The sequence below is a fragment of the Panthera onca genome, chromosome E1, assembly GCF_046562875.1.
Source record: "Panthera onca isolate mPanOnc1 chromosome E1, mPanOnc1 haplotype 2, whole genome shotgun sequence".
In the NCBI taxonomy this organism is placed as follows: domain Eukaryota; kingdom Metazoa; phylum Chordata; class Mammalia; order Carnivora; family Felidae; genus Panthera; species Panthera onca.
In genome coordinates this window covers 18,834,270-18,862,256 of record NC_138352.1, presented here as the reverse complement: position 1 = coordinate 18,862,256, position 27,987 = coordinate 18,834,270, and the positions used below count along the sequence as shown (strand labels likewise).

General features: G+C 54.9%; 5 protein-coding genes across 7 annotated transcripts; 3 read left to right on the top strand and 2 right to left on the bottom strand.

Annotated features, from left to right (window-relative positions):
* The first annotated feature begins 2,960 nt into the window (after positions 1-2,960).
* On the top strand, positions 2,961-17,743 carry FXR2 (FMR1 autosomal homolog 2). The gene is made up of 17 exons (XM_060647409.3): positions 2,961-3,464; positions 9,280-9,332; positions 9,676-9,769; positions 10,178-10,249; positions 10,375-10,523; positions 10,758-10,851; positions 11,336-11,452; positions 13,906-14,076; positions 14,274-14,352; positions 14,672-14,781; positions 15,007-15,093; positions 15,404-15,626; positions 15,795-15,992; positions 16,085-16,285; positions 16,382-16,477; positions 16,629-16,729; positions 17,045-17,743. The coding sequence occupies exons 1-17, from the start codon at positions 3,384-3,386 to the stop codon at positions 17,138-17,140; spliced, it is 2,022 nt and encodes a 673-aa protein (XP_060503392.1). The 5' UTR covers positions 2,961-3,383; the 3' UTR covers positions 17,141-17,743.
* Positions 17,744-19,253: 1,510 nt separating this feature from the next.
* On the top strand, positions 19,254-20,682 carry SOX15 (SRY-box transcription factor 15). Its single transcript, XM_060647420.2, has 2 exons — positions 19,254-19,801; positions 20,430-20,682. Exons 1-2 carry the CDS (start codon positions 19,269-19,271, stop codon positions 20,596-20,598), a joined length of 702 nt encoding a protein of 233 aa, XP_060503403.1. The 5' UTR covers positions 19,254-19,268; the 3' UTR covers positions 20,599-20,682.
* A 96-nt stretch (positions 20,683-20,778) lies between these two features.
* Positions 20,779-23,958, bottom strand: MPDU1 (mannose-P-dolichol utilization defect 1). Its single transcript, XM_060647419.3, has 7 exons — positions 23,798-23,958; positions 22,772-22,837; positions 22,442-22,574; positions 22,032-22,117; positions 21,789-21,907; positions 21,589-21,699; positions 20,779-21,492 (listed from the first exon to the last, which is right to left on the bottom strand). Exons 1-7 carry the CDS (start codon positions 23,898-23,900, stop codon positions 21,370-21,372), a joined length of 741 nt encoding a protein of 246 aa, XP_060503402.1. The 5' UTR covers positions 23,901-23,958; the 3' UTR covers positions 20,779-21,369.
* LOC132688376 (uncharacterized) lies at positions 23,849-25,733 on the top strand. 2 transcript variants are annotated; one of them, XM_081791161.1, is made up of 2 exons: positions 23,849-25,532; positions 25,627-25,733. In XM_081791161.1, the coding sequence occupies exon 1, from the start codon at positions 23,956-23,958 to the stop codon at positions 24,937-24,939; it is 984 nt and encodes a 327-aa protein (XP_081647287.1). In that variant the 5' UTR covers positions 23,849-23,955; the 3' UTR covers positions 24,940-25,532; positions 25,627-25,733. The 2 variants fall into 2 exon arrangements, with proteins under 2 accessions (XP_081647287.1, XP_081647286.1); XM_081791160.1 differs by lacking the exon at positions 25,627-25,733 and having other exon boundaries at positions 23,849-25,240; positions 25,426-25,615.
* Position 25,734: 1 nt separating this feature from the next.
* CD68 (CD68 molecule) lies at positions 25,735-27,854 on the bottom strand. 2 transcript variants are annotated; one of them, XM_078437840.2, is made up of 7 exons: positions 27,768-27,854; positions 27,451-27,576; positions 26,956-27,368; positions 26,687-26,806; positions 26,487-26,559; positions 26,195-26,365; positions 25,735-25,868 (listed from the first exon to the last, which is right to left on the bottom strand). In XM_078437840.2, exons 2-7 carry the CDS (start codon positions 27,497-27,499, stop codon positions 25,735-25,737), a joined length of 960 nt encoding a protein of 319 aa, XP_078293966.2. In that variant the 5' UTR covers positions 27,500-27,576; positions 27,768-27,854. The 2 variants fall into 2 exon arrangements, with proteins under 2 accessions (XP_078293966.2, XP_078293965.2); XM_078437839.2 differs by having other exon boundaries at positions 27,451-27,840.
* Positions 27,855-27,987: the final 133 nt, after the last annotated feature.

The window sequence follows — 27,987 nt, the reverse complement described above, 5'->3', positions numbered from 1 at the left end:
TTTTCAGTATCTAGCCAACATTCATCTAGCAATCTATCCATCATTCTGTCTTCCTCCCAATCCCTATGTACTTAGAAGTCCAAAGACAAGCTGGGCCATTCTTTTGACACATCCTTCATCATCCAGCTAGAGTAATCTTACTAAAAGGCAGTTTGGCTGAAAGTCCTGTAATGGTTCCCACTTCTCTCAGTAGAAAGTCCAAACTTCTAAATATGTTCCAGTCCCTGCAAACTTTGGCCCAACCCTTCCGGCCACGTGTTTCCCGTCCATGTTGGTTATAACCATGTTAGACTCTATACAGTCTAACCTCTGTACCTCAGAGGCACTGTACTCTCCCCTCTGGGCCTTGTGAATATGCCATTCCCCATCGGAAATGTTGTTCTCCTTTTTCCCACTCCTGTCCTTTGCCTGAATGAACAATGACTACAGCCGGTGAACAAAAGTTAAACCCGAAAGGACTGTTGGTGTCAGAGGCTCGGAAGTTGGTGACGGTGTCACTTCTAAAACAAAATTCAGCTACTGCTATTGCTTAAGAGCCCAAATTCAAAGTCTCCAGTCTGACGGCCTGTACTCTTCCTTTTTAAAAATTTTATTTCTTTTTTGGGGGGGGGGGGAGGGAGAGAGAGAGAGCGCGCAAGCGAGCACGCACAAGTGGGGGAGGAGTCCAGAGAGGGAAACACAGAATCCGAAGCAGGCTCCAGGCTCCGAACCGGCAGCACAGAGCCCTACCTGGGGCTTGAACTCTTGTACTGCCTAAACCCAACCCGGGGCTCTATCTCGTGAACCGTGAAATCAAGAGTCAGATGCTTAACTGAGCCACCCAGGCACCCCAAGGTTTATTTTTGTTTTATAGCTTTAACTACGACTCATATGCCGATGATTCCAACATCCATCTCTCCAGCCGAGACCTCTCCTGGAGGAAGCACATGTGTGTCGATTGACCTGCAGAGCATTGATCCCTTCATTTCGGTTAATATTTGCCAGGCCAGGAACTGTGCTAGGTACCGGGTATACAATGGTGGGGACAGGCAGACACGGAACCCAGTCTCTGGCCTCACGGACCTCACAGATAGCAGAAGACAGACGCTGGACAAATTATTAATAGTACAACCACGATGAGCACCCCAAAGGAGTATAGGATGCTTTGGCAGTGTGAGATGAAAGAACCAACCCAGTATAGGCACAGTGGAAGACTAAAAGAAATTATATATGTTGAACGAGACGTTTGTTGAAGACAAGAGATGTCCCCCTGAATGGTGGACCCTCAAACTCATCAACGTGTCTTCCAAAACTTTGCCTCCTGAGTTCTTTCTTCCATGTTTGGCATCACCATTCACTCAGTAACCCTGAGTACTTCTTCATGGACTCCTGACCCCACCCCACTCCACCCTCATCACCAATTCTCAGTGATCCCGCTGCAAACGGAACAGGCTCAGACCAGCTTGTCCCTCTGTTGCTGGCAGCCCTCATCCAAGTTAGGTCCTCAGCCTCTCTCTTTCCTGCAATCAATAGCTCTTCACGGGGTCCCCTCTCTCTTACCTGCAATCAATAGGTCTTCACGGGGTCCCGCACCTTGGGACCACCCTTACTCTTTATCCTCCATAGTTGTAGAATGAAAATCTTATCCGATCACACTGCTTAACATCTTTCAGTGGCTCTTCAGTATTGATAAGGGAAAAGCCATTCTCCTTCATCTGATTTACAAGTCCCTCACAGCCTACCTTCCCGTAGCTCCTCAAGCCAAATGCTACTTGAACTGGTCGTGGTTCCCCAAAGGACATGCTTTCTGCTTCTCTGCATCACTGTAATTCCTGATATCTCAAGAATCCTTTTACTGCACTTTTCCTCTAGCAAACGCCTACTCAGCCCCCACCTCTCCATTCACTTCCCCTCCTCAGTCTTTCCTGAAGACTTTCCTGAAGGTTACTCTGAAGAACAACTTTTCATTGTCTCATTGGGATTCCCTCTCTACCTAGTCCTTATCTCTATCAAAACGTCAGTGGAACCCGATGCACTTATTTGTTAATTTGTTTAAACTTGTCAGTCCCTTCCCCAATGTATTATAAAATCCTTATGGGGGGGGGGGGGGAACCACTACATCTTGTCTTTGTATCCCTGGCACTTATTAAGGCTGTTGGAACACAGTGAGGTCGATATAAACACTTGCTAACTGATCAAATGCACAACACGTGATCCTAATTTCTGTGCTACTTTATTTATTTCTGCAACTAAATTCCCTATCTCAGTTCAAGAATCCGGAGTTTTCCCTCTACTACCCTTACTCCGTAACATTTTTTCCTATTTTGAACATCCTCAGCATTTGGATACCAAATCTTGTGCCAATCTAAGTTGCCTTTGCTTTTTGGTACTGCCTTGAAATTAACCTTTCATTATATGCATGATCGGAATCTTCTCCGGGCAAGAACGCGACTCTTCAATCTACAGCACAGAGTCACACATGCTCCCGGGAGTCGATACGCGCTTATGGACGATTAAGCACAGCGCACGCGCACCAGGCCTTTTTTTTTTTTTTTTTTTTTTTTTTTTCCTTTGACTCCTCTTTTTATTTTTTCCTTTGGAGCGTGCGCACCGAGAAAGACAAAGGTGGGGAAAGTGACCAAGCAGTCATTCAGGCGCATGCCCATCCCTCACTTGCCCCAGCCCCGGGAAGCTCACAGCGGCGAAGTGGGTGTGGCCTGCCCGGGAGCAGCAGAAACCCAATCCGACTGAGTGGGCTCGGCCCCTCCCTCCGCACGATTGGTTAGTTATCAGTGTTGTGGGGCGGGGAAAGGAAGAGATGTGGGCGGTGCAGTGGGGCGGGGGGGGGGGGTGGCGAAGAAAGAGAGCCGTCTGGCTCTGCGCAGGCGCAAGGGGGCGACCAGGAGAGGGCGTGAGAGAGCAAAAGGGAGTGTGGAAGCCCTGGTGCGCTGGCGAGCGCGAGCTGGGTCGCCAGCCTTGACGCCTGCGCCGTGGCCCTCGGGGCCCCGCGCGCGGCGGGCGGGTGCCCGGTGCGCCTGCGCAGTAGGCGGCGGCGGCAGGGGGAGGTGGAGGCCGTGGAGCGGCAGCGGCAGCAGCGGGTCCCGGGACTGAGGCAGCAGCGGGGGCGGCGGCAGGCGGAAGCTGAGGTGACGAAGGCAGCGGCGGCGGCGGCCGTTTCCCTCACGGTGGCGGAGACCAAGGCGGCGGCGGCGGACGGGGAGCGGCCCGGCCCCGGCCCCCTGCTCGTTGGCTGTGGCAGGGCCGCCGTGGGGCCGGCCCGGCTCCCGCCCCCCGCGGCTCCCCCTCCGGCTCCTCCCCCGGGGAGACGCCGGGGGCCCGGCCCGGCCCGGACTCAGACCGCCGCTGCAGCCGCCGCCGGGGCAGTCGGAGGCGGCGGCGGCGCCATGGGCGGCCTGGCCTCCGGGGGGGACGTGGAGCCGGGACTGCCCGTCGAGGTGCGCGGCTCCAACGGGGCCTTCTACAAGGTGAGGCGGCGCGCCGGCCGGGGACACCGGTCTTCGGCGCCCTCCCCCCAGCCAGGGAGGGGGAGAGTGGGGCGGGATCGCGCCTCTGGAGCGAAGTCCTGGCCCTTCGAACCTTAGACCCACGCTCCCACCCGCAGCCCTCCCGGGGAGACCTCTGGAAGTTCACCCCCTTCCTCCTGTTTTTGGTCTCTCTATTAATTACACCTGCTCTTGACCCCGGTCTCGGAGAGAATGAACATCGGTGTTCATTATTGTGCTTGGATCAGCGTCCGCTCCCCCCCCCACCCCCCCCTCCCCCCCTCCCCCGCAACCGAGACCCCATTTTCCCCGCTTCTCATTGACTTTTCTTGTTTCCTAGTAGGAGACCTGCCTTAGACCTGCATCACATCCCACCCCCCACCCCCCTCTTCCGCACGGTCCAAGCACATGGAGAATTCTCTTTCTTCTTCCCTATTACCCCCTTGGGAAGGCCGTCCCATATTAGATCCTTTTATCTTCCTCAACAGAGGCCTCTGCCTCCTGGCCCTGGAAGACTCACCCCACTTTCGTGTTACGTTTCTGCTCCCAACCCAAGGAGAAACGGTTGGAATCCATTTGTGACATTTGCTATCTGTGACCTCGGCAACTCTGGGTTGTGCCGGTCAAGTTCCCTCCTAGCCGTAAGGTGGCATCTTTTCACGAGTGTCTTACCCCACCCCTTTATCCCAAGGCTAGCTGCTCTACGGTTCTACGGGGATGGGGTTCTTTTTGTCATCTCATTTTGACCTCCGAGGTCTTCAGATCGTTCTTGTAGGTTCTTCGCATCTCGGCGGGTGCAGGCTTCGTGTTCACCATCTGTAACCTCTGAAGGGGGGAACGTGTGGGGATTTTCCTTAAGGATCTTAAGGGTTTCCACTTCTAGAAGACTTCTTGGCCGACTCTCTCAATTTGGGAATCTGATCCACCTTCTTTTGGAGAAGGGGGTTGTAAAGGGTCCTTGTTGGGTTCCTTACAACTCCTTTTACTACCACCTTCTTTATTCCAAATCCATTTTCTAGGACTTTTTTTTTTTTTTTTTTTTTTCCTTCTTCCCCTCATTTAGATGAAGCCAGAGGGAGACTCCTCTTGCCGCCCAGGAATTTTTCTTTGTGTGACTGTTGTTATTTTGAGCCTCCTTTGGACTTTTGTGCCTGGAATCGCCGCAGAGACTTTTCTGATTTCCCCGCCGCCTTTCATTTTGCCCTGAGGAGCAACAGCAGAGATAGCTTCTTGTAACATCACAGGTCTGGAGAAGGGCCCCCTTTCTTTCACTTCTTTTCGTGCCTTCTCTCCCTTAGTAGATGGCTCCACCTTCATGCCCTTGGAAATGACTTTCTCCAGCTCTTCTCCTGTGAAGGCGTGTAGGTGGAAAGGGTCTCGAATTTGCCCTTGTGGTGGAAGGTTTCTGCCCCAGCTTCAGGTGATCAGTTCAGTGCAGCCTTTGTTACCCACCCTAAATGCCTGTGCATTTCTGCCTGGCCTCCCTCCCCAGATTTCTTTATAGTCAGTGCCTCTGGCTACTCTTATCTGTCTTAACTTATCCCATCAAGTTCAGTCTTTGGCGTTTTATCCACCACTTCTGTGTTCCAGTGTATTCCCCCAGGAACCACCTTATTCCAAGTCTGAAGGAAACTCCCAGAAGATCTCTTCTGTCATCTTTTTCTGCATACTTTTCTAACATGAGACTTTTTCTTCTAGCCTGCCTCCATAGCATTTCTGTTTTCTTTGGCAAAAGTCTCTAATTCCTTTCTGATTCCGATCGAGTACATTTGTCTCTTGTCTCCTTTTTCTTCAAACTTGCGTTACCTTTGTTGAAAGGCCCTTCCTGCTAAGATTTTAGCCCCGTGTTCCCCACTGTTTTGTCCTTCATCCTGGTCTGTCCCACTCCTAAACTCTGGGTTCCAAGAAAAGTGATGCTTAGTGTTTGAGATTGAGAGACGACGTTTGCTTTTGTTCTAGGAAGCATAGGAGCTAAGCATCGCTGGGAAAGATTGGTACCTAGTTCAGATTAACTGTGTGAGACGAATGGGAAGGGAGACGTTTCCCTCTCCACGTGTAAGCGTCAGACTGAAATCTCTGTCTGAGTTTTTCCTTTTTTCCGCTGTGGGCCCTGGCAGTGATGGGCTTGGGAGAATCAGGGAGAGGATATTTTGAAATCAGAGAGTAGAGTTTGCAGTTGAGCTGAAAGCCAGGTGATGTGGGTTTTCTGTTCAGGCCACGTTAGCATTTTGTGCCCCATGGCACAGTTAAAAACAAACAAATCCGTAAATTCAGACTAATCTTTCTTCAACTTTTCAGTGCCATATAGATACTTAGCCATTCTGACCTTGCTACTGATTTAATATTCATGACTCAGCAAACTTTGGTGTGGGTCAAAGAGTGTTTACCATGTTTCTAGAATTATGAATTTGGGAAGGCCCCTTTCTCCTGTCTTAGAATTGGGTCCTGCTGTTGATCCTCCCAAGTCAGGACAGAGGTCGGGTCTGGGACCTCGCTTCTCCTGTAGCTATCCCGCCAAGTCTTCTCTTTCTGCCGGCTCTTAAGTGTATTTTATTCTCTGAGCTGTACTGTCAGATGAAATGTCTGTTCACCTTTCAGGGCGCAGTTATCAAGTTCCCAGGCCTTGCCTGGGTACCCAAATTTCCATTCCTTTCTCAAGAAATTTAGCATCCTCAGCCTCAACCTGTGGTTTTTACCCAGGCCCTGCCTGCTTTTCTCCCAGAAGTCCCTCCTCTCAGAGCCCAGGACTAGGATGGAGGTGAGGGCTAATTGCATACTTTGTAATCTGAGGAAACAAGCATCTAGAAACCTGGGTCACTCTTCTGTCTGGTCCTAGGCCCTATAAGCCAAAGCCACCATATGCCATGGCCGCCGAATTGAGTCATCTTTGCATCTAGTTGGCCTTGTAGAGATTGACTCACCTGCTCCTGCCCTCACCTGCTTATCTTCTTAATGAGCATGGACTGAGCAGGACTGGGAGCTCACCTTCTTCCACTGGTATCTCTGGAGGAAAACAGACTGGTGATGCAGGTGAGAGTAAGGAGCAGAGACTGGGTTGGAAGATGAAGTCGAGGAGCAAGCTTGTTTGGGAGAATATTTGAAGGAAAAAGACCCTGGAAGTATAAGAGTGTGTGTGGCATTTGGTTGAACTGCTGAGTAATGTGTAGAGAAACTCCATTTCTGAGCTCTACGTTTCTGCCTTGGGGATGATGGTAGCTGAAAACACAGGGATTGCTACTTCTGCCCGAGGGCCAACCGTGACATATTGGGGGAGAACTGGATTAGGGCTGTAGGCATATCTTTTGTGGGTGAGTATATCTAGGAGTGGGAACCTCTTCCCAAGGGAGAAGACAAGTGGTTCTCTTCTTCTGTCTCTTCCACTGCCTTGTATCTCATCCCTAAATGTTTTGAGAATAGCTCTCACTCTCACACTATTTTCCAAGGTTGGAGATAGACGTTTTGGGACAAAGAATTGGATAAAGTCAGCAGAAGAGGCTGGTTGAAATGTCTCTAGAAATCCAGACAGACCCTCATAAAGGGAGAAAAGAAGAGGGAAGCCAGAGATGCAGTGTGAGTGTTTATGGGAGGAGGACCCAAAAGGCAAGAAGGACTTGGGCAAATAACTGAGGAGCAAAACTGTGTCAGAAGACTTGGCGTGGAGAATAGTAGGAGTGGGTATTGATGGAGCTGAATGAAGAGTGGAGAAAACCTGTCTGGGGAGGGGAATGACAGAGAAGAGTAAAGTACGGGTGAGGAAGAGGCCGGGCAGCCCCGGGAGTACTAAGTTCCCTGGACAGTAGGAAGGTGCCGTAAGATCTATGCCGAAAGAAGGGAAGGGCGGTCAGCCGGTATCGAGAGTGAAATCTGGATTTCGCTTTTCCCACCGTAAGGAAACAGCAGTACAGTAAAATGTGCTTGACCGGTTCTTGCAGGTGCGAGGGAGACGAGTCTGCATTTTTGGTATTTTCTCTCCTGAGCTCAGCTTTTGTGCCTAGCCGCAAAGCTTGGGAATAGTTCTTGTGCGTTAGCCTTTTGAAACCCCTAATTTTTAAATTTTTATTTAAAAAAATTTTTTGTTAATGTTTTATTTTATTTTTGAGAGACAGAGAGACAGCATGAGTGGGGGAGGAGCAGAGAGAGAGGGAGACACAGAATCCAAAGCAGGCTCCAGGCTCTGAGCTGTCAGCACAGAGCCCGACGCGGGGCTCGGGGCTCGAACTTACGGCCTGTGAGATCATGACCTGAGCCGAAGTTGGACGCCTAACCGACTGAGCCACCCAGGTGCCCCTGAAACCCCTAATTTTTAGAAACAGCTTTATTGAGGTATAAACAGTGAAGTACCTGTATTCAAAATACAGTTTGTTAAAGTTTTGACATACGTATATCTTTCTAAATATCTGTATAGATCTATGTCAGACCGTGACCACAATCAAGATATTTCCTTCACTCCCAAAAGTTCCCTGTCAATCATGGATCTGCTTTCTGTCATTAATAAATTAATTTGCACTTCCTGATTTTTGAACTAAAGTGAAAAGGCAATTCAGTAGCGAAAGGGTAGTCTTTTCAACAAATGGTGTTCAAATAACTGGCTATTCATGGATAAAAAATGGCTTTTGATCATATCTTGCACCATATGCAGAATTCAACTCAAAGTGGATCACAAACCTAAATGTAAAATAAAAACTATGAAACTTCAGAGGAAGAAATATAAGAAAACCTTGTCGCCTTAGATTAGGCAAAGGTTTCTTAGGAAACTAAAAGCTCAATTCTAAAAGAACAGATTGATCAGTTAGACTTTCAGAGTTAGTCCCTAATTTTGAGTATGTGAAAAATCGAGAGAGAAGGTAGAAAAATGGGGGAACACACAGCCTTGGCCTCTTCAGTGAGGACACAGGCGGTAGGAAGTAGACCAGCTAGTCCGTCATCCCTGTTCCTCTCCCATGTCATGATCTCAAGATTGGGGTTTTCTACAAATTTTATCCTTTTCATATTCATGGCAGTGTATCACAGTCTAGGATTCCAGAATCTCAGATCACTGAAGTCACGATTTTTCCTTCTGTAAATTGTGTTCATCGTTTTGAACACCAGTGTCCTGATTATCCACTTAGGACCCAGCCGTGAAGGCACCAAGTTTGCTCAGGTCTCTTGCTGCATCGGGGCGCTAGACCCTCCTCTCTCTTGGCGGATCCTGATGTCCTCTAGGTGTTCCAGGACAGCCTCACACTGTCTCATGGGATATTCTTAGCCCTGCTGAGTGTTGTTGGTATTTTAATTGAACTCTGGCAAGTTGCTCAGCACAACAGGAGACAGACAGATAGGGAGGCCCCTGTGGGAGCCATGCTAGACCGTCGGTTTCCAAGCTGTTCTGATGGAGGTGGTTTGTCCCCCTTCTATTTAACTTCTGTCTCATCTTATCTGTGGATTTTGCCACTTTTCTTTCCATGCCAGTACCATGTCCTTTGTCTCTATCTCAACATTTCGTACTTTTTCCCCAGTACAGGTTTTTCCGGCCCTATCTTTAGATTGCTTCTGTCCCCATCTAATACTCTAGGTAACGGCCTCTAAATATCTCTGTTCCCTTGATGGCCACAGTGGTGGTAAATTGTCATTTTCTTTCTCTTTCTTTTCTTTTCTTTTCTTTTCTTTTCCTTTTCTTTTCTTTTCTTTTCTTTCTTTCTTTCTTTCCTTCCTTCCTTCCTTCTTTCCTTCCTTCTTTTCCTTTCTTTTCTTTTCTTTTCTTTTCTTTTCTTTTCTTTTCTTTTCTTTTTTCTCTAATTTGTCCTAAAATCCATTCTAGGGCTTTGTGAAGGATGTCCATGAAGACTCTGTCACCATCTTCTTTGAAAACAAGTAAGACCTTGGGAATAGAGAATGCAGCATACTGGGTCCTAGAAGGAGAGTGGAGAAGAAGGGGTGGCTGAGTCCTATGAGGCCTGTAATAGGTGGGAGAGAGCCAGGGCTTTGGGGGAGGGGCGGTCAACTTCTGTGGATCCCAGGTGAGGGTGGGGGACATTTGACCTAGTATTTAGGTGCTAGCAAGCGACAGAAGACACCAGTATGGAGGAGGACCTGGCATTTAGCCTCTGATCACCAGAGAAGGTGGCAATTGCCCAGAAGAGGCCATAACCCCCTCCTGAAGAAACGGGCAACCACATTGGCCCGAATGGCTTTCATGTCACGGTTTCCCTTGCAGCTGGCAGAGTGAGAGACAGATTCCCTTTGGGGACGTCCGGCTACCGCCTCCAGCTGACTATAATAAAGAGATCACAGAAGGGGATGAGGTTGAGGTAAGGGCCACGGGGCCCACCCTTTCTAGATGTCACTTTTCCCAGGATTCTGCCATCTTCCTTGCCCTGATACTCGTACCCTAGGCTCCTCACTGCTTGGTTCACTCTCCTTCCCTCTCCATGCTGAGCCGCTACACCCAGCCCGGTGGCCTGTGAAAAAGTGAAATGCACCGGTTCCCTGTCACTGTGTGTCCAACCAGACTCTCAGGGGCTTCCCAGTTTCGAGGAGTCACTTTTCCTCCATCTATGGTAACGGCACATAAAATCACAGTCTGATTTTTAGTTTGCTCCTTCCTCTAGTTTCCTTTGTCTTGGCGTAGCGCGCCAGTCAGGTGTCTGAATGCTTCTTCAACTCGTGATGTTTGGGGATGGTCCTCAGTAAGTCTTTTATTTTCAACTTTTCTTCAGGTTTATTCTCGAGCCAACGAACAGGAACCTTGCGGCTGGTGGCTGGCCAGGGTGCGGATGATGAAGGGAGATGTAAGTTGACTCGGAGGCCCTTGGAGAGCTGTTGAGGCAAAGACCGTGGTCACAGAAGGTGACCACGTGGGAGACAGGTGCTCAGGTCATCCCCAACTTCTCCATTCTTTCTCCCTTTCTCCCAGTTCTATGTCATCGAATATGCTGCCTGTGATGCCACTTACAATGAGATTGTCACCCTGGAGCGGCTCCGGCCAGTCAATCCCAATCCTCTTGCAACCAAAGGCAGCTTCTTCAAAGTGACCATGGCCGTGCCTGAGGATCTGAGAGAGGCGTGAGTTATTGGTGTCGCGAGGGGGCCCCCTTGACATTCCTCCTCCGCCCTGATTTCTCCCAGCGCTCTCCGTCCTGTCTTCTCCAGAGCCCCTTCTGCTCCCAGTTCCTCTCTTCGTCCCTGTTCTCTACCTCAGTCCTTCCTCTTTTCTTGTTTTTGTCATCCCCCCCTCTTCCCTGAGCCTCTGACTGCACTCTGCTCTGTGCCTCTGAGCGCTCTTCTCTTCCTCTGCAGCTGCTCAAATGAAAACGTCCATAAAGAGTTCAAGAAAGCGCTGGGAGCGAACTGCATCTTTCTCAACATCACAAATAGTGAGCTCTTCATTCTGGTGAGTTACTCCACCTGAGTTTCACGTAAGCCCTTTTAGCAATTTTTCCTTCTACCTTTTTAACTCCTTTGCAGAAAGGAAGGAGCTCAGAGGTGCTTATATTTACTTGTCAAAGGAGACTTTATTGTTCCTGACCCCCGAGGGCCCAGGTAGCCCACGTTTCCCTAGTTTCCCTCGTGTAGAACCATCATTTATTTTTTTAACCTGTCTATTGTATTGCCATCTGGGCTGGACCCTCCGTTGCATATTTGGACTCAAATAGACTGTACGGTTCTCAGCTCTGCTTGCTACCTAAAATCACTTCCCCTAGGTCCTCAGATGGTAGGCCCTTGTGAGACGGACAATGATTTTTCTCTTCCTTAGCTTCATTTCATACCACCTGTCCTTTTCTAGATATTCAGGCATCCAGATATCCCAGCTCTTGGCTCTCCCCCCGTGTGTATTCAGTCTTTTTTTAAATGACTTTTCCATTGGTTTCTTCCAGTCAACCACAGAGGCTCCCGTGAAGCGGGCGTCCCTGTTGGGTGATATGCATTTTCGAAGCCTGCGCACCAAACTGCTACTCATGTCCCGCAACGAAGAAGCTACCAAACACCTAGAGGTGAGTTCTGGCTCCACTTTTTCCTGCTGAATGCTATTGTTGTCCTCCCCCTGTCCCACCTCCATCCTTCACTCATGCTCTTGTGTTTACAGAATAGAAAGACTAAGGTCTTTCTGGGCCATTAAACCTGCGTCTACTGTGTTATCCCAGACTCCTCCAGATGGCAGAGCTCCATCGTGTTATAATAGTACAGTCGTTCTCAAACTTTTTTCTTAACTGTGGGACCTTTTGATCAAGTGAAATTTTACTTGAAAACGCAATGCATAAAACAGATCAATCAGAGCAGCTCTGTCTAAAAGCAGAAGAGGGGGTGTGGCTTCGACTTCCACCAGCCTCCCCCATGTCCCTTCTGGGAATCAAAATGCTTTGCAGGATATATGTGAGAACCATTTGTACGCTGGAAGGACCACTGGACTTGGAATCCCAAGTCTTGTTTTGTCAAATGTTGACCTTTGGCAGATCATTTGATTTCTGTGGGCTTTGTCTCCATCTGTGATAATGAGGTAGTTAGACTAGAATATTCCTACAAGGTCTTTTCCAGCTCTGATATCTTATGGTCAGATTCTCTTTCCTTAGGTAGTATACTGTCCTAAACAAGCAGGGTGTGTGTGTGTGTTTCCATTTATCAAGAGAACTGAGCTCTTGGGGAGGCTTTTCTCTGAGCTTGAACAAATTCCGGATCATGCTAATCTTTCACTTTTGCAGGGATGCTACTCAGAGCACTGGCAGTTAAAAATTCACCTTTTCCCCCAGATGATACAAATTCTGTCTGCTCCAGGTCCCAGCGAGCAGATTCTCTGGTGACCGAAAGTAGACTGTTCAACTCTCCTAGGACCTGGGTGTATTGATCAGTGTGGCAAAGTGTGCCGGATACTAAGTTAGCCATATGTGCAAGGTCTTAAGAATAGGAACACGTCAGGGCGCCTGGCTAGCTCAGTCAGTAGAGTATCCGACTCGATCTCAGGATTGTGAGTTCAAGCCCCACGTTGGGCGTGGAGCTTACTCAAAAAAAAAAAAAAAAAAAATAGGGGGCACCTGGGTGACTCAGTTGGTTAAGCGTCCGACCTGGGCTCAGGTCATGATCTCATAGCTTGTGGATTTGGGCCCTGCATGGAGCTGTCTGCTGACAGCTCGGAGCCTGGAGCCTGCTTTGGATTCTGTGTCTCCCTCTCTATCTGTCCCTCCCCTGCTCACACTCTGTCTTGCTCTCTCTCAAAAATAAATAAAAACATTAAAAGTTAAATTAAAAAAATAGGGGTGCTTGGGTGACTCGGTTAAGCGTCCGACTTTGGCTCAGGTCATGACCCCGAGGTTAGTGGGTTTGAGCCCCACATCGGGTTCTTTGCTCAGCACGGAGCCTGCTTCGAATCCTCTGTCTCCCTCCCTCTCTCTGCCTGTCCCTCATGTGTGCATGTGTGCTCTTCTCTCTCAAAAATAAACATTTAAAAAAAAGAATAGGAGCATGTCTTTGTTTTTGAGAGAATTGCTCTTATTTTTTGGCCTTTTTTTTTTTTTTTTTTTTCTAATTGTTTTGAAACATTGCAAAGGAAAAAATACAAGCGCCCATGTACTCATCAGGCCGTCTAAGAAATAAAACCCTTGGCGAACTTCTCTAGAGGACATTTGTAAATCATTGTAAATCCTCTTCTTCCCTCCCTAATTCTTTTATTTTGAATGCCCAGTGTAGTCCCTTTTATTCAGCTTTCTCTTTTTGCCTCAGTGTAAGTTGTTGCCGTGGCACAACCTCATCTGTCGTGGAAGTAGGAAGTAGTGGACTGCAATCAGGAGTGTCCCTTTTCAGAAATCTTTCTTGTTTGGGGCTTCCAACCTAGGACTCCCTCTTCTAGAACCTTCCCTGTCTTCCTGCCCTGGTACCCAGGTGTCTCTCTAAGAGCAGGTTGCGAAATGAGGTCGTGTGGTGGTCCACGGCTCCTTTCCCGCTTTTTCAACCCCTGCTTTCTACTCCACTTGTCGGGTTTTATTTTGGGGGTTGGTAATAGTTTGGTTAAGGTAACAGTAGTTCCTTAGCCTTGCATTTACCTTGTGAAAGGTCCTTTCTCACTGACTTTACTTAATCCTCTTGCTAGTCTGGGAATGGGGTAAGTCAGGTGTAATCATTTAGCAGGTGACAGAATAGAGACGCAGAGAGCGTGTTTTGTTTAGGATCACATAGCCAGATCACGTTAGAGCCAAATCCAGAACTTTGGCGGCTGCCAGCCAAACTCTGCCCTCATTTACCTCCTCTCCCCGCCAGGCCATTGGCGTCCGCAAGGTAGGAGTGGAATGAAAGATTCCCGAATTCTCTGTGCAGGTCCTGGGGTCAGTGGATCTGGGGTAGTTCTGACTTGTTTCCACACGTCTTTCTCTCATCGAAGTCATGCCGAGCGTCAGGTGCCTGGGACGGGTGTGTGGGGTTCCGCCACCAGGGATCCGGCAGCGCCTTTTCCTTTCAGACAAGTAAGCAGCTGGCGGCAGCCTTCCAGGAGGAGTTCACGGTGCGAGAGGACCTGATGGGACTGGCGATTGGGACTCACGGTGCCAACATCCAGCAGGCCCGAAAAGTACCTGGGGTGACCGCCATTGAGTTGGGTGAAGAGACCTGCACTTTCCGCATCTATGGGGAGGTCAGCAAAAGCCAGCTGTCGCTTAGGTGGCTTGGGGGTAGAGAGAAGAAAGGGTGCGGTGGCAAGGAAGCCCGAGTCCTGTCCACCTCCTTCTCTGACTTGGTGGCAGCACGCTTTCCCAAAGGCAGAGGGTGGCAGGAAGACGATTGAGATCCAGGGCCCCTGTGTGAGTAACTGCTCCCCGCTGCTCTCTGTAGACTCCTGAGGCGTGCCGCCAGGCCCGAAGCTACCTGGAGTTTTCTGAGGACTCCGTGCAAGTGCCCAGGAACCTTGTTGGTGAGTGGAGGGTGTGTGCAGATAAAAGGATACAGGCGGGGCTCGGTGTGAGATTCCCTGAAGGGGTTCTAGGCCTGGCGCCTCCCTGCGGACTCCCAGCTTCACAAGGACAGGGCCAGCAGTCTTGTAGGACTGACGGAAATGGAAGAACGGATTTCCAGGGATCGTAAACTTGTCCTGTGAAAACTCACCAGAGACTTAGAAGCAGGAGAAGACTTAAACCGAATCCATATATAGAAGCTGGAAAACTGTTGATCTGTTTTTACTTTTTTTCTTTTCTGTTAAAAAAAAAGGCCTAATTCCTCCTTTACCCATTCAGGCAAAGTGATTGGGAAGAACGGGAAAGTGATCCAGGAGATTGTGGATAAATCTGGTGTGGTGAGGGTTCGCGTAGAAGGTGACAATGACAAGAAGAACCCCAGGGAGGAGGTACGGGGCGTCTGCATCTGGAGATTGGTTTCCAGGAGTAGGTGGGGTTGTTCGCAGAGCCCCCTCTCCGTGGGCCGGGATCTCTAGGGGTGGAGGATGGGGACTCGTGTCCTCCAGGAGATGCAGAGCCCAGAGCGGTCCCACTGGCTGAGCTTCCGGAGGGGCCAGGGTGGACTTACTACTCGCATCGACCCTCCTAACCCTCCCGTCCTCTCTGCCGCGCAGGGCATGGTTCCCTTCATATTTGTTGGCACCCGGGAGAATATCAGTAATGCCCAGGCTCTGCTGGAATATCATCTCTCCTACCTGCAGGTACCCAAGCCGGAAGCCTGGGACGGGAGAGATCTGGGTGTAGGAAGGAGACGAAGGCTACTGGTGGCTAAAGTTAGCAGTTGTGACGCCCAGTTTGTATCTTGAGTAGAACAGAAAGCACTGAATGGAGATCTGGGGCTGTAGGGTTGGACTGCAGAATCTTCCTTGCTTAGCCAGTGTCTTCCGTCTCGCATTCCCGAGAGTTTAGGCCTATGGGGACGGTCGGGGCGGAGAAGCCTGAGTGAGGATTGGTCGTCGAGCTCACGTCTGTTCCCCCTTCGGTATCTTTCTCCATCTCCCACCCAACCAGGAGGTGGAGCAGCTTCGCTTGGAGAGGCTGCAGATTGACGAACAGCTTCGCCAGATCGGGCTGGGCTTCCGCCCTCCCGGGAGCGGGCGCGGCAGCGGTGGCAGTGACAAGGCTGGCTATACCACGGATGAGAGCTCCTCCTCTTCCCTCCACACCACCCGAACCTACGGGGGCAGCTACGGGGGCCGGGGCCGCGGCCGGAGGACGGGCGGTCCCGCCTACGGTAAGACGGCTGCCGGAGGTGAACAGCGGTGGGCCTTGGAGAAGCAGGGGTCTGGGCGGAATCTCCAGGGAAGGGCGATGGACACATTGAAGATGCGGTTGGCTGGGGGACTTGTGAGTGGGAGGGGTGGGGTGAGTGACCCTGACTGAAGCCCGCTGTGTCCTTCAGGCCCCAGCTCAGACCCATCCACAGCTTCTGAGACTGAGTCCGAGAAGAGGGAGGAGCCCAACAGAGCTGGGCCTGGTGACCGGGACCCCCCAACCCGGGGGGAAGAAAGCCGGAGGCGGCCGATTGGGGGCCGGGGTAGGGGGCCCCCACCTGCCCCCCGGCCCACCACAAGATACAACGCTTCGTCTATTAGCTCAGGTACCAGTATCAGACAGCTGGGTTCGAGAGCGTAGGCCGAAAGGGAAAATGATGGACACGTGATGACCAGGTCCTCCTCTTCCTGTAACCAGTGCTGAAAGATCCAGACAGTAACCCCTACAGCCTACTGGACACGTCTGAACCAGAGCCCCCGGTTGATTCAGAGCCCGGGGAACCCCCCCCAGCAAGCGCCAGGCGCCGCCGCTCCCGCCGCCGCCGCACAGACGACGACAGGACTGTCATGGACGGAGGCCTGGAATCGGACGGGCCCAGCATGACGGAGAATGGCCTGGGTAAGGGCTCCGCCTGGGGTCTCAAAGAGTTCGAGCTGGGCAGGAACGGAGGTGTGGGAGATGAGGTGCACGGCTTGGTTTTTCTCTGTCCCGCAGAAGACGAGTCAAGACCCCAGCGTCGGAACCGGAGCCGCCGTCGCCGTAACCGTGGGAACAGGACCGATGGCTCCATCAGTGGAGACCGGCAGCCAGGTCAGCTCACACTGGGTGCCGGCGTCCTTCCTCGGAGCTGAGAGAACGGGCTGCCTCCCACCGTATGAAAACGGGGGGTTGGGGTCTGGTGGGTGTCCGGGAGCTAGACACCTGGTTCCTTCTGAAACTCTTGGTCCTCTGCCTTTCCCAGTGACTGTGGCTGACTACATCTCCCGAGCAGAGTCTCAGAGCCGCCAGCGGCCGCCCCTGGAACGCACTAAACCCTCCGAGGACTCTCTTTCAGGACAGAAGGTAGGCGGGCGAGATGTCCTTCAGTCCACGTCCTTTTCTCCGCTGGGCGGGCACAAGGAATTCGCAAAGGAACCTCTTGCTAAATCGCAGAGGAAGCGATGTCTGCAGTCTAGACCGCCGTCTAGAATAGTGGAAAGTTTGAGCAGGACAGAGGGAGGTTTGTTAGGGTGCTTCTGGACTCTTTGTAAGAGTACTAGAGCCTCCGGTCAGGGGACAAGCCGTTGGGGCGCCAGATGCCAAAGCACTAGGATGGTGAGGGATGTCTTACCTGAATTTCTACTGACCATCCTCCCTCCTTTCCCACTTCCTCCCCAGGGCGACTCTGTCAGCAAGCTTCCTAAGGGCCCCTCAGAGAACGGGGAGCTCTCCGCCCCCCTGGAGTTGGGTAGTTTGGTGAATGGGGTTTCATAAAACCTCCAGCCCGCATCCCTCCCTTCTCCATCTCGCTTGCTGCCCAACACCATGGCCTCACAGGCCCGACTGACCTGCGCTGGAGCTGCTCTTATCTAGGGGGGAGGGGGGTGGCACAGCAGCTTGGGTCCCCCCTCAACCTCCAGGAGCTCGTGGAGGGGTGTGTAACAGGGTCATACCCCCCTCCCTCTTGTCCACCCTTACCCCCAGGGTGAGGGGAGCCTCTCTCCTTCCCCATCAGACTGGATGTGCCTTTATCCTCCAATGCCCCGATCTCTCTGAACACCCCCATTCTCCGCCTGCTGGTGCGGGGTGCTCCTTGATCCACCCAGATTTGACAGTTCAGGGGGGCTCCCCTGCTATCCCTCCTCCCATCCTGTACCCCCCATTTCTGGGGCCTCATCACTGTGGAAGACGGGGATAGTAAGGGTATAAGTGGGTGGGAGGCATGGGGAAGGTTTTGGAGTAGAACCAGGGGTGTGTATGAAGGGGGGTGACAAGGTCCCCCAGGGGAGGGGGGACCAACCTTGTCTGGTGGATGAGAAGGCGTATTTATTTTTCACTGTACAGTATTTAAAAAGAGAATAAAAAAATCCAAATGGCTCTGTGGTTCTCGCGCCTTCCTTGTGCCAAGTTTGGCACATCGGTTTCTCTAGGCTTGACTTGCCCCGGCCCTCATTTCCGTTTTCTCCACACCTGGCTTCTCTAGGGTTCCAAAGATTGTCTACTTCTGGGAATTCCTGACATGCCTAGGTTCTCCAGGCCCTGGTCGCTTTCAAGTCCGGAGGACCGTGGCCTGTGGCTTCTGGCTTCTCCCCTCCCCCAGGGTTGCTGGTAGGAGAGCTGGGCCACTCCTTCACCCTGAGTCACCGCAGGCTAGGTAGGGCTGCTCCGCGCTCGGGCTCCAGCCCGTTTCTGCTGAGAGCCAAGGCCGGCTGTTTAATCCGATTACCTGAGGCCTGGGGCTTGGGCTGGGCCTGGGGCGGGATGGGGAGCAGGGTTCCCTCACGACAGCCTCTGCGACTTAGGTGGCCAGCTCTCGCTCCTGCTGGTTCTCTGCTCTGGATGCAGGCTTTGTCTCTGGCATCCACACTGCTGACTGCTCAGTCCTGGGGGTGGGTTGTCTTGGGGTCCCTGGCTCCCTGCCTTCAGACTCCGGTTTGGAGATACAACAGGCAGTGGAGAGACCACGGTTTGGGGGCTGGAGTTGGGAGGGTTGAAGTTTTCTCACCTGGAGAAAGGGGCTGAATCATCACTTGAGCACCTGCTGGGATGACTCAGGAAGCAAAAATGGCCTGCCTCCCGACTGCCTTTCTTGCCCCAGGGCCAGGTCAGGGGTTTGGAGGAGCAGTAGGCACTAGAAAAGGGTTTGGGGTAGGGGGTGGGGTGTTCCCAACTTCCTCCAGGCTCAATTGTGACCCTGAGGGCTTTTGATTCTGCTGTGCTTGATCCCATTGTGCCAAAAAATTGACTTTAAATTGCCAAAGCTCAAGAAGGGAGGGGAAGCGGATCAGAGCTACCAGGGGCGGAAGGCTCTACATCTGGGTCTTGGGTGGGGAGGGGGCGTGGTGCCCCAGGGGGAGCGTTGGGGGCTGGGAGGGCCGGGACACCTGGGTTTGCCTAAGGGAGGGGGAACGTTGGCGCCCTTAAGGAGGCGCGGTCTGCTGGGAGGGAGCGGGGAGGAGTCTGGTTAAAAGCCGTTCCCGGCCTGGCCCACCCGCCAGCCACAGACGCTGAGGCCAGGTGAGAGGGGCTGCGGCGATCCGGCCGCGGGACTCCAGGACTCCAGGGACCGGGAGCGCGACCGCGGGGCAGCGGGCTGGGTCCGGGACCCCGCGGCTTCAAGGGCCGGAGAGGGCATCCCCTCCCCTGCGGGGTACGGGGCAGCGGATTCAGCGCCTGGCTCTCCAGAGGGTGCCTGATTGGTTGGGAGCAGGCGCTCCATTCTAAAGACTCTGAACTTGGGGACGACGTATACTTCTTAAGGCCGTGAGTTTCTCTGGGACGACTCCAGACCAGGGAGACCCTTCCGTCATCAGGACACCGGTCCTGGGCATCAGCGTTTCACTTTGGAGGGGAGGGCGTGTAGGACGCCCTCTAAAGCCTTCCCTGCACCCCACCGGCCCCCATGGCGCTTCCCGGCTCCTCACACGACCAGGCCTGGGGCTTGGAGCCGCCCGCTCCCGCTGCTCCTACCAACTCGTCCTCGGGCTGCCAGGAGCGGGAAGGCGCCGGCAGCCCGGTGGTGTCCGGGGGGCTTCCCCTGGAGAAGGTGAAGCGACCCATGAACGCGTTCATGGTGTGGAGCTCCGCGCAGCGCCGCCAGATGGCGCAGCAGAACCCAAAGATGCACAACTCGGAGATCTCCAAGCGCCTGGGCGCGCAGTGGAAGCTGCTGGGCGAGGACGAGAAGCGGCCCTTCGTGGAAGAGGCCAAGCGGCTCCGGGCGCGGCACCTGCGCGACTACCCCGACTACAAGTACCGGCCTCGGCGCAAGACCAAGAGCGCGGCCGCCGGGCCGCCCCACTTCGGCCAGGGAGGCGGCGGCGTGGCTGGCGGCGGGCCGGTCTGGGGTCCCGGGTACGCGACCACGCAGGGGAGCAGAGGCTTTGGGTACCAGCCGCCCAACTACTCGACAGCTTACCTGCCTGCCGGTTACGGGTGAGTGCCTGGGACGCGCGGTGAGGGACGGGCAGGGGCCCCGAGTACGCCCCGTGCAGAGGTCGTTCCCAGGAGAGACCGGGGGCACACCCACCCACCCCACCCCCCGGTGCCCCGTGAAGCCTGGGCCGGGAGCGCTCCGGTGGCCCAGGTTTCCCTGAAGGATGTTTCCATCCTGGCCCGATAGGGGCAGCCCCGCAGGACATACCCCCTCCCCCGGACGTGATCACGTTCTGGTTACCTGAATTTCCCGTTTCCTCCCCGCTTCTGGCCCTCCCGTGACCCGGCTTCCTCTCCCAGCCCGCGGGGCAAGGAGAGGCCAGGCCCAACTCTGCCCCTTCCTGGCCTGCTGCCCCGAAAGAGGAAAACAGGCGCAGCACGCAAGCCGGCTCCGGAGCGTGCCCCGACACGGCCGCTGCACTGCTCTTAAGCCATCCTGGGCTCTGGTTCTGAACCCGCGGTACCCAGTGGGGCCCGGAGAGCCAGGGAGAGGGGTACGTGGGTGACAGGTTCTGCCTCCGTTGGCTAGAGCTGAGGCGCCCCGCCCCCAATTGTGAGTTGGGGGGCCCTGCTGGCCCCTCCCAACCCAGAAACGCGCTCTCTAACCCCAGCGTCTCTCTCTTTGCAGCTCTTCCCACTGCAAACCAGAGGCCTCGTCGCCGTGCTCCCTCCCTCAGAGTAACCCGAGGCTCCAGGGTGAGCTGCTCCCCCACTACAGCCCCTACCTACCCCCAGGCTCCCCCACTGCGTACAACCCTCCCCTGTCAGGGACCCCCATGCCCCTGACCCACCTCTAACTCTCATGAACATGGACCTCCCAGGAACGGCTTCACTCTCCTTTTTCACCCAGAACCTCCCACCCCAGGCTGCAAACCCTTCTTTAGAACCCTGTTGGCCCACAGTTCAGAAGCCTGTGCTGCGGTTCCCTCGCCCTGCCCCCAAAATACAACACGTGGTTTTTTTTAGGACGAACACAGTTTTTATGATTAAACCAGGTCTCTGAGTCTTTATTGCCCCATTTCTGTTCCCCTTCACTGCAGCAGGAACCAGCAGCCTCCACTCCCTTCCGCCTGGACCTGCCAGAGCAGGAACCTCCTCACCCCACCCTGGGGCCCTGCCTGAGTCATTCTCGTCCCCCTTCCCCACACCCTACCCAGCACTGGGGTCCTGGAGACCGTCCCAACCAGGTTCAGGGAGGGAGGCGGCCACAAACCCCTAGTTCCTTCCACTGGCCAGACTCTGTCCTCTAGGCCATCAGGGAAGTAGGGAGATGGGGAGGACAGGGCAGACCTTGGCCCCAGAATACCTAAGTAGGAGGAATCTCAGCTAAAATAAATGAACCGGTAGTACATGCACGGGACAGCGGGCAGTAACTGCCAGACGTCAGCCTGGAAATCCCTACCCCTTCTAAGGATCTGCAGTCCCACTAAAACTCTGGCTCAGAATTTTACAGTTGCAGTGGAATGAATGATCAGAAGTCACACCAGCAGCCTGGTTCCGATGAGAATGACCCTGAGGGTGGGTGGGTGGGTGGAAACGTGGAGCGGACTCCAGTAGCCGGCTCATCCCTACTGCTTTTTCTTCTGGATGGGGGCCTTGACGTTCCAGTAATAGATGAGCTGGGAAGCAATGAGGCCGTTGCAGAGGGAAGAGACCACGAAGGTTCCAGCCATGAGGGGGTCTCCGGTCTCCTAGGTGAGAGACAGCCGGGGTCACTTGAGCAGTCCTCCCTGGAGAGCCAGGAGACCAGGTTTTAGTGCCCTCTAGAGGGCAGAAGGTGCACTCACCTGAACGGAGGTGAAGATTCTGGCCAAGGAGCCCCCAAAGAGCAGAAAGACCGTGACAGCGGAGAGCTGGCCTGTGTGCCCGTTCCGGTAGTTAGTGGCTGCCTGGAGCAGCTAGGGGGGGAATTGAGACTCGGTTCTGTCATGTGAACTCTTACCACGCTCCCCCCATGCAATATCCTTCTCTTGCTCCCGGTACTCACCCTCCCCCCTACTACAGCAGGCACGTTGGAGGCCTGGAGCAGGGTGACCACGGACAGGGGCGTTAGTGGTGACAGCAGGACCAGCAGGACCAGTGCATAGCACACTAGGAAAGTGACACCTGGGGGTCGGGGAGATAAGGAGTCCCGATCAACCTCTCCGGTGCTCTGGCTTCCTTCCCCAAGCGCGAGTTCCCGGCAGGGCCCCCAAGAGCCACACTCCGCTCTCGGGTAAATCCTCAGCACCTTTGGCAGTCTGTCGTCTGTAGTGCAGGACCAGGAAGCAGATGGTGACTGTCTGGAGCGTCAGGAACAGGGCTTCGCCCCAAGAGCTGCGGAGTCAAGAGTGGGGAAGAAGAAAGGCGGGCCTGGAAAGAGGCAGGGAGAGCCTCCACGGCCCGTCCATCCGGGGACACACTTCTGATCGCTCCCTGTCCTCCACAGCCCTACTGGTTTCCAAACAGCCCCCACCCGACTGACTCAGTCTAGATCCCGGGCATTCTTGGGAGGCTCACCTCCTCTCATCACGGCCACAAACAATGGCCAGATTTCCAGGAGGAAATCTTAAGGCTTCCTGCCCCTGCATCTGCCTCTCCCCAACGCCCCGTTAGAGTTGTCAGCATTCTGCCTGGGGGGTAAAGGGCAGCCCCCCTCACCTGAAGGGGAAGTTGTTGGTGATGCTGTAGACCATGGTGCCTGTCAACGCCACCAGTTCTAACATCACGGACTGAAGGCTCAACCCTTCGGCACTCTTGGCTCTCAGAATTTTGAACACCTGGGGCAGTTTTACTAAGAGAAAGGATGAGAAGGACAGGGATGAGACAAGGAAAGGATGAGACGACATCCCGTGGGAGTGCAACTCAACAGCTACAGAGCGGCCTGGGAAGCGTGTTAACCCCGGTTCTGGTCAAGGGACCCGCCCAGTTCACAGACTCTCAGCCCTCCACCCTCATCCCCACAACTGGAAGAGAAGAGAAGATACATACCCAGCACAGACCCAGCCACAATGCCCAGACCCAGGCCTTTGCTGAGGAGAATCTTGAGACAGGGAACTGAGAAGAGAAAAAGGGGTACATGGAAGGAGGTCCCTGGCACCCAGGCCAGGGGTAAATAAAGGATTTTCATGCTCCTATGCTTGTCGCTGCTCCTTTAGACCCTGACCTACCCACACAAGGAAGCCCTGGGCTGTATGGCCCTTCCTGCTTCAAATCCTATCACTGTCAGGCAGGTGACTTTCCAAAACAGCTTATACCGTGCAGATTACAGCTAAACTTCTTGGTCTTCTGACTTCCAAGGCTCTCCATTGCTTCACTGAAAAGCTGAGCAATGCCCAAGAGTCCTCCAAGCCTTTATTCTCCTGAACAACTAGGATCCATTCCAAAGACAGGTCTCCCTGTCCCTCATGCCTGAACCCTCTGTCCCTGGCCCGCATCTTCCCATCCTGGAAGCTCTACCCGCCCAAGGAGCCTGGTTAGCCAAGTGGGAGTCATGACTTCGACCAAATCGTGTCCCAGGAGCGCGGTGGCGGACCAGGAACTGACCAGAACAGACTGGGAAGGCCTCCTAAAGGGTCTGGTGTCTGAGGTGGGCTTTGTGTGCAACTGCCTGACAGACGGGAGTAAGAAGGCGGGTTGTTCCAAAAGTAAACCAAGAGCAGAAGCGGAGGGTGGAAGGAGCCTTTGAAACAAGTGTAACTTGGCCCCTGAAAGAATAGTGACCTATTAAAGACTGGAACGATTTGGTCAGATTTTAACTTTGTTTTGTAAAATTTGAGTCCCTCGGTCCGGGACCATCGCTAAAGCGCAAGCCTCACAAAGGAGTGGTTCCGCCTTCCTCCCGCCCAAATATGGCGAGCTCCCTCTAAGGAGACGGAGGCACTTCCGGCCCGGTCTGGAGTGACTTCCGCCCAGCACTGCGGGGCCGCAGTCGCGGCCACCTAACCCGCGGTCACGCCCCGCTTACGGCCGAGGGCGCTCGAGCAGAACTTTGATAGGATGCCGAATTAAACTCACCGTGAAGCAAGTCCCACTGGACGAAAATTTGGTCGTAGCATTTCTCAGGTAAGAGAAGCGGCACCAGCACTCGTTTGAGCGGGCCGTCCGCCTCGGCCGCCATGTTGCAAAACTAGCTTCCGCCAGTCTCTCCTGGCCGCCATTGACGTACGGTGCGCATGCGCGCTCTGGACACTCCGCCCCCTACCTCCCCGCGACTAAGCTGTACCGCCCCCTGTTCCCCGCTTTTTCTTACTCCTCCCCACTTTCTGCAGCGTGAAATAGGTCTCGTCCAGAGACCACGTTTTGGACGCGCCCTCCCGGTTCGAGTGTTGCGGCGTGCTAAGGCTGTGCGCCTGCGCAGTTCCATCTTTCGCGCCTTTGTTTACGCTTCCAATTCGGAGGCCACATTTAGCCTCCTCTCGGCGCCTCCTGCGCGGCGCCATCTTGTCTTCGCCCGGCAGACCTCGCCTTGTTCGAAGTTGAGAGAGAAGGAGCGGGAGTCTGCGAAAGGGCGTTGGGTGGGGGCGGCGTGGCTCCCCGTCTCCTGTGCTCTCGGCGTCTCCAGAAGGAACGGCGCCGGCGGGAGCAGGACGGTCGGCGCCGAAGCTGCGCGCAGGGCCCGTGTCTCTCTCTCCCCCGGTTCGCCCGGGCCTCCGAGGCTGGGTGCTTGGGCAGCTGCTGGGCCGGGACCGCGGAGCAGAAGAGGAGGCGGCGGGGAAGGCGAGCCCAGGCCCCGCGAGGCTCGGCACATGCCCGAGGGCTCTCTCCCACCCCGTCGGCCCCGCCGCGTGCTGGGCGTGAACAGCAGCGGGGCCGGCGGGCCCAGCAGCCCTTCTTGGGAAAGGGGCCCTCGGACCGCCGGGTGGGAACGATGCCCTCCGCCCCCCAGCGCTGGGACCCCAGCTCTCAGCCCTCCTGATGGAGGTGGGCCTGGCCGTCACACCCTGGCGGCCGGGCGCCGCCGCAGCCACCACGCTGTCGAGTGGCCGTTCTTGGCCATACTCAGCAGGGTCACACGGGACGTCGGGGACGCGGTGGTGGTGGGGCTGCTGGGGAGACGCGCCGCGAGCAGGCCGCCCCCAGCGGGGTGGATGTTGGGCCTTATACTAGGCTACGAGACCGGAACGGTCGTGTCCTGCTCCCCAGCCACTGCCCCGTGACCCTCAGTCGTGGTGCAGGCCGTGGCTGTACGGGAGCCCTTTCTAGATTCTGGACACTGGCTGTCCTGGGGTGCCACCCACTCCCACCAGGGAGACCGCCACTGGGAGGACTTCAGGGTCGGCTTGGTGGGTGGCTCAGGCTGGAGGCAGGTTGTTCCTAGGAGCACAGAGGGGATTTGCACGTGCAGGGCAGAGTACCCGCTGCTGCCAGAGCTGATGAAACCCTTTGCAGGTGAGAGAGGAGCACGGGCAAGGCAGAGCATTCCGTTGCTAAGGAGCCTTGGGAAAGGAAATGGCACAGGTGTGATCTCCTATCTGCTTCACCTGTATTTGCCTAACAGGATTGGAGGGGTGGGGGAACCAGAGGAGGAGGAAGGGGTGGAGGCAGACCCTCCACCAGCCTCTGCCAGGTTGGCTGCGGTGGCGGCTGGGGGGGCGAACCCGTGAGGACATGTGGTCACGCATAGTGTTTTCGTCCCTCACTAGCTGTCTGGCTCCCTGAGACTCAACCGCAGAAGGCGCAGAAAGGCACGGGACAAGAAACTCACGGCTTTTCATCCCAGCCAGAAGGACGGGGGAAAGCAAGGACAGAGGTTGGAGCAGGTTTTATTTTTCTGGGGACGGGGGAGGAGAAACTCATCACATTCAATTAACCTCTTTCCTCTCGCCCCCCCCCCCCCCCCCCAGGTTGCATTATCTGTACTTTTGTTCTCAAAGACTGAGAGGGAAGGAAGGCCGCTTTGTTTCTGAGTCAGCTGAGTGGTGAGGAGTGAAGGCAGCCCCTGGGCCTCGAGCTCAGAGGGGCTGGTAGGTGGGCGGGCGTCTCCGGACGATGCAGAACGTAGCGAGCACCAGGGCGAGGAGGCCCAGGGAGACCAGGCCAATGACGAGGGGCAGCAGGAGGAACTGGTCAGTCGGACAAGGGAAACCTGGCCGAAGGGGAGGGCAGGGAGGCGTGGCGGCGGTGCTGGGGACAGGTGGGAAGAGGGTGGAGGGGAGGTGGCGCTCGTAGGGAAGTAGGGGGACTGGGGAGGAGCTCTCTTAGCTGACTCTGAGCAGTAGATAAAAGGGGAGAAGGGGACAGAGTCTTCTGGAGAACGAACACGTGCTCTATAGTTACGAGCAGCCTGAGAGAGGAAGGAAAGTTCAGGGTGGGAGCAGGGAGGCCTGGGGTGGGGCGGGGCCGACAGGGACACGGGGGGGTGGGGGGGTGGGGGGGTGGGGGGGGACGGGTAAGGCAAGGAGTAGGTCTTACTTGGCCCAAAGGCCCCTGAGGGGGGCAGCTGGGCAGCCTGGAGCCTCAGGTGTAGCAGGTCAAGGCGCAGTGCTGGGGAGAGAGACAGGCTTGCGTTCCCGCAGCTGAAGCTCTGGCCCAGGGGGGCTTGGAGAGCGTGAAGGGATGAGTTCTCAACGGAGAACGTCCACTCTGGAAGAGTGAGGAAGGGTCAGCTCCGTGTCCGTGTCCCCACCCCTCGGCTCAGCCCCCCACCCCCTCGCAGGAGCGCAGGCAGCCAGTGCGAGGGACGACGGGAGGGGAGGTCACTCACGTGCCGCCTGTGGGAGGGACACGTTGTACTCCAGAGCCACGTAGCTCAGGTAGACAGCGCTCTGCTGTGGCTCCTGGGAAGGGGACCGGGAAGGCTCAGGGTGGCTGGGGAGAGTGGCGTCCGTGTCCGTGGGGTCGGGAGCACAGCGAGGGACAGGTAGGGAAAGGGCGCGTGGAGGGTGAGGGCTGAGGGGGAAGTACCTGCTTGAATCCAAAGCTGAGCTGTCCGTAGGGGAACGAGAGAAGCAGGTGGGTTTGGGCACCCTCACAGTCCCCCTGCGCCTTGGTTTTGTTGGGGTTCAGCACCGAGATGCCCCAGGCCTGCAGAAGTTCAGTTTCGTAAGACAACGCAGCCGTGCCATCCGAGGTCTCCTCCATCCCCACCCTGCGCCCTCCTTCACTCTTCCTTCTGAGCCACGGCCTGTGGCCTCACTGGCTTCCCCTCATGTCCATGGTCCCCGAGCTTTTACCTTTCCTCCGCCCTGGGTCGGGTACAGAATTCCGATCTGGATCTGGCCTTGGAGCCGGACGCAGGGCTGGGAGCCATTAGTCCATGTGTAGTCCCCTACAGCGCCCTTGGAGCCTGGGCTCGGGCTTGGAGGGGGTGGAGGGGGTCCCGGGTGGGGGGCACTGGTGGGGGCTCTCGGGCTGGTGGCCGTGCTGTTGTTTGTCGTCGGGTGAACCGTGGCGTTCCCGTGACTGGGGGTGGTGACCGTATGGTGGGTGGCCGTTGCGGGCTCGTGGCTGGTGGCGCCCGCGGTGGTGGTTCTGTGGCTGGTGGTCGCAGGCCTTGCTGTGCTTTCTGTAGCTGTGGGTGTCACCGTGAAGGATGGCAGCAGAGTGGCCGATTTTTTGTGAGGACAGCTATTCACTGTCCCCTGGGCTTTGGGCAGAGGAACAGCCTGGTTAGCGGCCCAGGGGCGCGCTTCCCCCAGGTTCCCTCCCCTTTGGGCCTGTCTCCTTACCGACTAGAAGCCCCAACAAGGCCCCCGAGAAAACCACCACCAGCCTCATGGCAGGACAGCTTCACCCAGTCCGTCCAGGTAGATTCAGTCAGTCCCAGCTGCTTGCTCAACCCTGTTCCCTCCGCTCTTTTGGAAAAGGAGGAATTAAGCTTATGACTTCCTGCAACTGAGACAGTGCCTGTCCCCAACCTGACTCAGGCACCTCAGCCCCAGCCACCACTTAGTCATTGAACTGTCGTCACCAAATTAAGGGATTGGCCCTGGCTGCACGAATGAGCCACAGGGAGTTAGGGGGCAGCTGTCCCATGGGGACTCACTTGTCTGCTTTAGGAAAGCCCTGAGGGGAGGGATTCCAAGCTGTTGGGGGGGGGGGGGGAGATGGCCTCTTCCCTCCCCGTTCTCTAGGAGGAAGGGGGGGGCGGGTTACTTCCTCTTGGAGACACGTGAGGCACTTGTGATGGTGCCCGCACCCGACCACGTACAGACGGTCATGTTACCCAGTCATCGTGACCATTTCCCGGTCACATAGTTGGGAAG